The 9,608-nt window shown below is 41.3% G+C and overlaps 3 protein-coding genes across 3 annotated transcripts; 1 reads left to right on the top strand and 2 right to left on the bottom strand.

The window, feature by feature from the left end:
• Nucleotides 1-461: 461 nt before the first annotated feature.
• On the bottom strand, nt 462-776 carry K441DRAFT_669735 (uncharacterized protein; the record flags this gene model as incomplete). The annotated part of the gene is made up of 2 exons (XM_067650179.1): nt 462-536; nt 643-776. Coding segments are annotated over 2 exons (164 nt in total), but the record flags the coding sequence as incomplete, so codon positions are not given.
• A 4,642-nt stretch (nt 777-5,418) lies between these two features.
• K441DRAFT_621898 (uncharacterized protein) lies at nt 5,419-6,881 on the bottom strand. The gene is made up of 3 exons (XM_067645984.1): nt 6,491-6,881; nt 5,845-6,428; nt 5,419-5,680 (listed from the first exon to the last, which is right to left on the bottom strand). The coding sequence occupies exons 1-3, from the start codon at nt 6,747-6,749 to the stop codon at nt 5,615-5,617; spliced, it is 909 nt and encodes a 302-aa protein (XP_067497619.1). The 5' UTR covers nt 6,750-6,881; the 3' UTR covers nt 5,419-5,614.
• A 1,350-nt stretch (nt 6,882-8,231) lies between these two features.
• Nucleotides 8,232-9,389, top strand: K441DRAFT_621895 (pyrroline-5-carboxylate reductase). Its single transcript, XM_067645983.1, has 2 exons — nt 8,232-8,377; nt 8,426-9,389. The coding sequence occupies exons 1-2, from the start codon at nt 8,302-8,304 to the stop codon at nt 9,241-9,243; spliced, it is 894 nt and encodes a 297-aa protein (XP_067497618.1). The 5' UTR covers nt 8,232-8,301; the 3' UTR covers nt 9,244-9,389.
• The last annotated feature ends 219 nt before the right edge of the window (nt 9,390-9,608 follow it).

Here is a 9,608-nt window from a genome sequence, read left to right as displayed (position 1 = left end):
CTAAAAAGAAGTACGGTAAGGCCAACTAGCGGTATTACGGACGCTTTAAGTATAATATTATAACTACTTAGAGAAGAGTCGGAAGAAGCTAGTTGGTTAATAAGAGCACGGTCTAGGATAGAACTAGTAGAACCATATAATAAGGAATGGTAAGTAGGTTATAGAATATAATCTATATAATCTATACAATCTATAATAGAGCAGATAGAGTAGATAGAGTAGATAGAGTAACGACTTTCTTAGGAGTACGGTTGTGTATTTAAAGGACCACAGTCCCTACCTAGATAGTTCCCTTCCTCGTAGTGAATCTTAGAATATAATTGGAGTTAATCTATTAGGCAACCACTCCACCAGTTATTATTACGTTGTTGACTTCCTGTTTACCTACACAGCTAGCCCATTAATAAGTTAACCGTAGTATTTCCTATAAGGCTTCATTATAAGCGGGGTAAAATAAGTGCTAAGATTGCTAAATATGCTGCCGATATAGCGGAGCAAGAGCTTTAAAAGGAAAGGTAGGAGGAGGCCTAGAAGTAAAAGGAGAAGGTAGAGTCTAAAGGTTGGCTTATGTCTACTTAACCGAGCGGTGGTATAGATCTTAGCTATTTTTTAATCTAAAACAAAGAACCGGCCGACGAAGTGGATGAGGATATTAAGGTGGATAAGGATATTGAGGAGGATGAGGATATTGAGGAGGATAAGCAGCAACCGTTTAATAAGCCGTTGGTGCTGTATAAGAAAGTTTTAGGGGGGTTAGAGGATGAGGTAGTCATTTTGGAAGCGGGGGAGGATGACGACTTGTGGCTTAATAACGCGGAAGTACTCTAAGGTACCATATTGGTAAGAAGGAGCCTATCGCGAACCATTCGGCATCTAATAATTATTAAGAGCCGCTGCCTCTCCTACTCTATTTAGTGATGGCAATAACTATATAACCATAATCAGCCCCACGATTCGGATTATTATATAATTAAAAAAGTGATTCTGATTTAATTATATAGTTATATTAATTATATCTTTTAGGCACGGACCTCTATGTAATGTTATCTCCACGTAAGTTCTTACGTGTAGATAACATATATTGCCCCTAGAGCTTTACCTAAAGCTCCCCCCTAAAGTTCTACCCCCCTCTTTTTATTTCCGCTATTTCCGCAGTTGATTATATAGTTATATCTACGTAATATAATCAGCAGGTGCGATTATAATTAGGTTGGTTATGTTCCTATATAATATAATATAATCGTAACTAACTAACTAATTATTACCATTACTGACTTTATTAATCTGGCAGAGCAGCGCGTACCAGAGCTTAAAGGACCTATACTTAATTAGCCCATGGTAATTTTACATTAATCTTAAGTAATACTAATAATTTAGCAAATCCTATACCTCCGTCGTGCTTTGTAGTAGGGGGTAAGCTTTAGGCAGAGCTTTAGTAGAGCCTTATATGGAGCTTCGTGCAGAGCTTTATATAGAGTCTTACGCAGAGCCTTACGCAGAGTTACGTATAGATGTGTAGATATATAGACGTATAGACGTGCAGACGTGCGGACGTATAGATATATAGACGTGCGGATATACAGACGTATAGACGTGCAGACGTGTAGACGTATAGACATGCAGTCGTTTATTCTGGCGATTAATTGCAGAGACATTTATAGAGACGATTATATAGGCAATTGTATGGGCGTTTAATTAATCGTTTATACGGGCGTTCGTATGGGCGATTAATTAATTGATTAATTGTATAGACGTTTGTAGAGCCGTGCGTAAAGCTATATATAGAGCCATTCGTAGAGCTGTTTATAGAGACGTTCGTACAAGCATTTAATTAATCGATTATATAGGCGTTTAGTTGATTAATTGACTAATTGTAGAGGCGTTTGTATAGGCAATTAATTATATAGGCGTTTGTACGGGTAATCGTGCAGATATTTATAGAGCTATTTATAGAGCCGTTTATGTAGATAATTATAGAGCCTTCCTAGTATATTAGTGCTGCGTGTTAGTAGAGCTCTAGAGCTCCGTATTAAGCTTTAAGTAGAGTTTTAAGTAGATCTTTAAGCTTAAGGGGGAGACCCCCTTGGACCCCCCCCCCCCCCCTGCGTACTATATACTCTATTTACTATATAGGCAGAGCTCTTACAGAGGCTTTAGTGGAGTATTTAGTAAAGCTTTTGTAGAGCTTTATATAGAACCTTATATAGAGCTATATGCAGGCGTTTACGCGGGCGATTAACTGCAGAGACGTTTGTAGAGACGATTATATAGGCAATTATATAGTCGTTTGCTTAATTAATTATATAGGCATTTAATTAATTAATTGTATAGGCGTTTATACAGGCGTTCGTGTAGGCAATTAATCGATCGATTAATTAATTGATTGGTTAATTATATGGATGTTTATAGATCCGTTCGTAGAGACAATTATACGGCAATTAATCATATAGGCGGTTATACGGCCGATTGTAGAACTTTCCTAGTATATTAGTGCTGCGTATTAGTAGAGCTTTGGAGCTCCGTATAGGGCTTTAAGTAAAGCTTTAAGGGGGAGACCCCCTTGGACCCCCCTATACACTACGTGCTCCATTTACTGCGTAGCTAGTATATTAGGTAGGCAGAGGTGCTGCAAAGCCTTTAGTAGAGCTTTTGGTAAAGCTTTTGCCGAGCTTTTACCGAGCTTTGGTTGAACTTAATATTTTAAAGTTTGTTACATATATTCTGTAGGTAAATACCGCCCGCAAGTTTTTTTTAAACCAATTAGCAGTAGGCTTAACAAAGTTTAAAATCTAGATTAGTAAGTATAGACCTTATAAACTCGGACAATAAAGCTAGCATACTTGCTATTAGGTACCCTTAGGCTAAGCGAACGCGTGGTAATAAAAAGGGAAAAGATCCCATTAAAATAGACGGCCGAATATTGGAGTATTATATATATAAATAGTGCTTTGTTATTCAAATCAAGTTCGCGATAGTGGCCCGTGCGTTACTTAGTAAGCGCTTACTAATCTTGGATGTGTGGGATGGATGTTACCTCAGCGAGCTTAGACGTGAATTTAATTGGAGTGGATGTTCCTTCGGCCCGTTAATAAGTTGACTAACATCTACCAAAATCACGTCTAAGAGCGTTTGGCGAGTTTTGTTAAAAGCATAAGCAAAAATCTTAGTTTTGGCAATTTTATAAGGGGATTTCCTCTACAATATAATAAAATAAAGTCTCTAAAAGTTTTAGGGGGCTACTTTATATATTAAAAGGCTTTAAATTGCATTATCCCCTACCAAATCTGAGATTAATTTCGTTAAAGTTGAAATTCCTATTATTAAAAGCATAAGCACTTTTTATATAGGCCTGTACGGGCCCATATAAAAATATAAAAAGCCTAAAATCTTATAATCTATAGAGCTTAATCTCCTAAGTAATTTAATATAATTTTTACCTTAAAATATGTTATGGGGATGTTGACTAATTTTGTTAGGGTTTGTGAGTTTTCCTTACTAAAAAAGCTTATGTTTCCATATAAATCTCGCCAAAGTGCCTTAGACTAAGAAATCGATTAAATATCCGGAGGAGATTAGCGCGCCAGCGCAATTGATTTCTTGGTCTGAGCTTCTAAGGTAAGGATAGATATGCCCAGAGACTGCCCGCTATATAGACGTAGAGCTTACAACTGCTACTCCTCCGCTATAATAGCTTATAGAAGGCTATAAAGTAGATATATCGCATACGGGTAGCTCTGTCTCAATACTTACGGGTCGGTTAGGATCCGGGTAGTAACTCTTAGCAGTAACTTTACTGCCCGAATCTTTTAATTACCGGCGGTAAGGGTGCTAAGGCACTAGTTAGGCACCTATTTTACTAGTAAAAGCCATATAAATGCAATGTTTACTAATACTCCCCTACCCCTATATGCCCCGTAAGCTGCTGCATAATTAGAAGCTCATGCTATTTCGTGCACACTGCCACCTTATGCACACACTAAAATCTACCAAAACACGTCTTTTTAGAACGCTTATAACGTAATAATAACGATAGCTATTTATTTAAAAAAATTTATATAGCTTATTAAATAGTAAATAAAGCTTTTTATAAAATAAAAATATAAAATATATACTTTATATAATACTTTTGTATTTTTATTTTATATAAAAGTTATTTTATTTTATATTATACTATAAATTAAACTATTTTTATAATTTTATTTCATAAAGAGCTTTATTTACTATTTAATAAGCTATATTTAAATTTTTGTATAAATAGCTATTGTTATTATTACGTTATAAGCGCTTTAAAAAGACGTGTTTTGGTAGATTTCGGTGTGTGTGCGCAAGGTGGCAGTATGTATGAGGTGGCATGAGCTTTTAAACGAAGGTAAAGGAAGCTAAGACACTACTCGCGGCCTATTTTGGCCTTCCCGTTATCTATTTTAACTCTTTCTTGTTTTATATGTCCCCCCTACACGTCTCTTTCTACGCGTCTCTTTTTACGTGTCTCTCTCTACGTGTCTCCCTTTATAAGAGAGGCATGGGCAGTAGAGGTATAAGTAGAGGCACAAGTAGAGGCATAAGTAGAGGCATAAGTAGAGGCGTAAATAGAGTCACAAGTAGAGGTATAAGTAGAGCTACGGAGTAGGGCCATAAGTAGAGCTATGGGTAGAGCTATAAGCAGAGCCACAAGCAGAGGGAGGGGTAAAGGGAGGAGTAAAGAGAGAAGTAAAGGTAGAAGTAAAGGGACAGCCTAGATAGGAAGGTGGTCGGTAGGGGTTAGAGGTAGGTCTAGATAAATAGTGCTTAGTTAATCTACAGGGGTAAATTAAGGCTTAACTTTTCTACCTCTACGCCTCGCACCTCTATACCCCTATACTTATGGCTCTGCCCATAGCTCTACTTATCTACTCATAACTCTGCTCGTAACTCTGCTTATAGCTCTACTTATAACTCTACTCGTGACTCTACTCGTGGCTCTGCTCGTGGCTCTACTTATAGCTCTGCTCGTACGTCTACTCGTGTCTCCGCTCGTGCGTCTACTTGTCTGCCCGTGTCTCTACCCATGTCTCCTTACGTCTCTTTATACGTATCTTTGCACGTCTTATAGGGGGTTAGGTAGAGAGGTGTAAAGGCATAAATATAGATATAAAGACGTAGAGGTATAGAGGCGTGGGGCGCAGAGGGAGGCGTAGAGGCGCAAGGGGAGATAGAGGTGCAGGAGGGGCATAAAAGAGGCGCAGAGGTGCCTCTAAGGGGTAGGCCGTGCTAAATTAAGCTATAACTCTAACAAATAAGCTCTAAGCCACTAATTTTGCACTAGCAGAATAAAACTTGGCAGAAGATTCGGGCAGTAAAGTTACTGCCAAGAGTTACTGTCCGGATCCTAACCACTTACGGGTTATAGTATCCCTAGGGGTCTAGGAAGATAGTGGTGTATGAAGCTGGAAGCGAGCTATAGGGGCCGGTACAAGAGGTTAAAGCTATAGCTAGGCTGTGGAAATATTGTACTAACTATCCTATTTGAGATGAACCATCTAGAGTATAATCTTAATATCTTATTATTGAGTAAAAATAATAACAAGAAAAGTTATACACCCTCTGGATGTTCCATAAGCATTGCATCATTGCGTTAGGCAACTTGAAGACTATCAAGAATCCCGAAGCATTCGTTTAATTGTACCGTCAAAGTTTTAACCTAAGAGATAAAGGTAATATTAGCACAATTGTCTAACTCTTCTTCAATGAGGAAATTGTGTAAAGTTGATGAGAAAGGCTGGAAATAAGAAGAGAATAATGATGAAGGTGGCGGCTCCTTTAATTAAAAACAAAGAATGGCGAAGTTTATAGTGGTTGACTTACGTTTGGAGATTCAAATATGTTGAAGTGATGGGTGTCTGTATCTATAGCGGCTTTAATGAAGTTCGGGTAGTTACCGTCCCAACCCAATAGAGTCTCGTGGCGGAATCTGTCTACATGACACGGCTCTTTCGAACTTGTATCGATCGGTGTGGGCCAAGCGCATCTAACCATAACGGCTGGGGGTAGTTCGATTGACTGTTCTGAGATGGCGGTGCCATGTTCGAAGCTCCGCGTCTTGACATCGCGCCAGTCTTGACCTAAGGGCTTGTGCAGGATTCTACCGTCTGGGACAGCGAAGCTTTTGTCGACGACGGTAAAATATATTGTTTTACCTTGGAAAGCCGGTATAGTCCACTGAGGTAGCTCCCATTTGTCCAAAAGAATATCGTAGTTATCAAATGACTTGCGTACAAGCTCCGGGAGGCCAGTAATGTCAGGGTCTGGGCCGCAAGGTGGCAGCTTGCACATGGGAATGTGGAAAGGGGAGTCGATAAGCAGGATGCCTATAACAGTGAAGCTAGGGGCTGTGACGGCCACTAATTTATGAGCAATTGCGAGCGAGAGGTAGCCGCCGAGCGACCATCCTACGACGGTCGAGTGAGTAAAAACAACCAGTGGCGTACGGGGATGAAGTTCTTTCACACACCTCCGAGCAGGATCGAGCCTCGGATACCTGCTCTTTCGATCAAGTTTATGTAGTGCTCGGCTATCTCGTCAAAACCACCCTTCCATGGTTCGGCGGTAGCAAAGTGAGGGTCATGGATAGCCCAGACGTCACGATTCAAGCTCCCCAGGCGGAAGTAGCTAAAGGTTGTGCCACCGGAGTCGTGGATGAGTACAAGTGGAGTCGGCCGTTTGAACTCGCCGAGCGGACAGGTCTGTAATCTCAATGGGTTTTCATCCATTCTACTTATTTTTGACGTCCAAGTCTCCCAGCAGAGAAATATTGAGAGTGTAAAAATGGGCAAAGAGAGCTAGACGGCTGGGCTTTTTCTTCCCTTTTATTTTAACCCCCCAGGGATCGAGTCATATGGTTTGAATGCAGCGGGGTTTCTAGTCACGGAAAGAAAGGGAGGGGTAAGAGCCGGCCGGCGGCCCTCGCCTAGGACACAATCCTCTTTCCCTTGAGTGATTCTTCACTTACGTGAGCTCCTGTTAACTAGTTGGTTTAGACTTGTCTCCACAATTCCCCATTCACCTACTAAAATCGCGTCGCCATCGGGCGCAGTATCCCTATCACAGCTATCTAAGTTAGCGTAGTAAGTGTCATAGAGCAGGCCATAAATCACGTCAAAGGCATGCCCTCTGAGATGTAGAGAGCTTCTATTACAGCCAGACTCCCGACTGTGAGCAAAGTTCCTATCACAGCCAGAGATCCAACTGCCACCAGATTTAGTATCACAGCATTGATTGTAAGAACAGTTTCATTCGCAGTACAACCTCCTGCCAATACTTTATCTCTACCATCACTCCGCCTCTCTAGTACTTCCACGTATCCATACGCTCGTGCCGTGCAGATTCCCCGCTCCCACATTTTCACCCCTCTCAGTTCTATCTCTAACGTGGTTAACGGGGTTTTGACCGCTCCCCTAGTTATAACCGTTTGGAAAATCAAAGTTAGCCGAAATGTTGATTTGGTGGTAAACAACTAACAAAAGTTCAAAACGGTCATAACTAGGGGAGCGGTCAAAACCCCGTTAACCACGTTAGATATTTCCTTAAAATTTGCCGATTCACAGGTTATCTACCAGAGATGCGTAAAGACTAGAGTTTCTTGGTATAAGGTGCTCGAGTATAAGACAAGCCACTTTGTCTCCTTGAGCACGGACCATGATCTTGATTGATGGTCCAAGCTTCGAGCTCTGCTCTTTTGGGCGGCAATGGGGCTCAAAGCAGAGCTCGTAGTAAACCCGAACTCCGCCCTAGTAATGCCTCCGGCGAATTATTACTAATAGAGGAACTCGCGCTTTTTTAGCGATGCTACTGAGTAAGCTACGTGCCGTAACGTGCTCCACCAGCGAGCTGCGAACCCCAAAAACCACTAAAAATTGGAAAAACTGCACCTTGATATCTCGACAACGGCTTAATAATAAATTCCGAAATTCTATAATTAGCCTTTTATACCTATTTTAAACCTCTTATTAGATTTAAAAAGTAATCTATTAAATAGCTCTAAAGATATTATAATTTAGCTTAAGATTAGGGGCCAAAACCCAATATTTTAATAACGGCCGGGCTTATTACGCTAGAATTTTATTAAGAGTCTTAATATAGGTATAAAAGGCTAATTATTAAGCAGTTTTTCCAATTTTTGGCGGTTTTTGGGGTTCGCAGCTCGCTGGTGGAGCACGTTACTGTAAAGTCCTCCGCATCGCAAATTATCCGTGCATTTTCCCCTCAAGCGAGGGAATTTTGCTTTTCTAAATAATCTTAACCCAACTGTATCGCATACTTAACATGGTGAAGAATGGGGAACACGAGAGTGGAATACTCCCTGCCGGGAGCAAGAGGATCTTAACAGTTCTTGGATGCGGTATGATTTTTGTAGCTCCATAAGATCAACCAGCTAACAATGTGTCAGGTGCACTTGGCACCGCCATTCTTTCGGGCATGCTTGCTTCAATAGCAGATCTTACAGCTGACAATTCGGGGAGCTTGTTTGCTCATTTTGTGGGCTGTGTGCGTCGCAAGGACGCCGCCACTGCTATTAGTGATAGACTCGGTTCACACGCAAACGCGGCGAATGTCGAAATACTTGACGGCCAAAATCTACGCGGCGTCAAACAAGCGGACACTATCCTCTTGGCCTGTCAGCCGCACATGTATACGGCTATATTTGATGAGCCAGGGATGCGAGAGGCACTAAGGGGGAAACTAATTATCAGTGTACTTGCTAGCGTTGCCACAACGCAACTCGAATTAGCACTCGGTGACGGTGGGGGTTACTTTGTTATACGAGCTATGCCAAATATAGCATGTTTCGTGCGAGACTCTGCTACCGTTATTGAGAGCCCTCAGCGAGCGTTTCCGGATGCTTTGCTTCGCGTCACGGACACTGTCTTCCGCTGCGTGGGCCGTGTGTTCTACATCAAAACACCGGTCTTTGACGTATGCACTGCTCTCTGTGGCTCAGCACCAGCGTTTCTTGCCGTTATCATCGAATCTATGGTGGATGGAGCTGTAGCGATGGGGTTGAGTCACCAAGACGCTTTTCACATGGCAGCGCATACGATGAGGGGAGCCGCAAATTTGTTGCTAGACAGTCGCAATCCTTGGACGGTACGACATCAGGTAGCGTCACCTGGGGGCTCGACAATGCAGGGTCTTCTGACGCTTGAACAAGGAAATGTGAGATTAACCATTTCTGTTGGCAGACAAGCTCACAACGATATCACGTGATGAGGCTTGGCGCTAAGATGAGGGGAAAACCTCATCTACTACCTATATAGAAGATAAGTAATAACAGAGCTTTAGCTACATGACCTCATATTCCAACAATTTCTAACGCACTTATAGTCGCTATGAAAGAAGCGAAGAAGCTGGGGGCGAAAGAATACGAGTACTAGTGTCACACGGCCGTAATTAATTGGCAGCAGTGGCTGTAAACAGTTCTCTTTCCTTAACTGTTAATCAGGGTGGCTAAAAATACCCTAAAAATGAAAAAATAAAAATAACGCTCGCTTAGGTTACGCTAACCGAAATATATTTTTAAATCGTTAGTAACTATATAAAAATACTACCTACCTATAGGTACGTTTAACACC

Source organism: Cenococcum geophilum, assembly GCF_001692895.1.
Source record: "Cenococcum geophilum 1.58 unplaced genomic scaffold K441scaffold_74, whole genome shotgun sequence".
Classification (NCBI taxonomy): domain Eukaryota; kingdom Fungi; phylum Ascomycota; class Dothideomycetes; order Gloniales; family Gloniaceae; genus Cenococcum; species Cenococcum geophilum.
The sequence above is the reverse complement of the archived record's forward strand: the minus strand, read 5'-3'. Positions and strand labels throughout refer to the sequence as shown.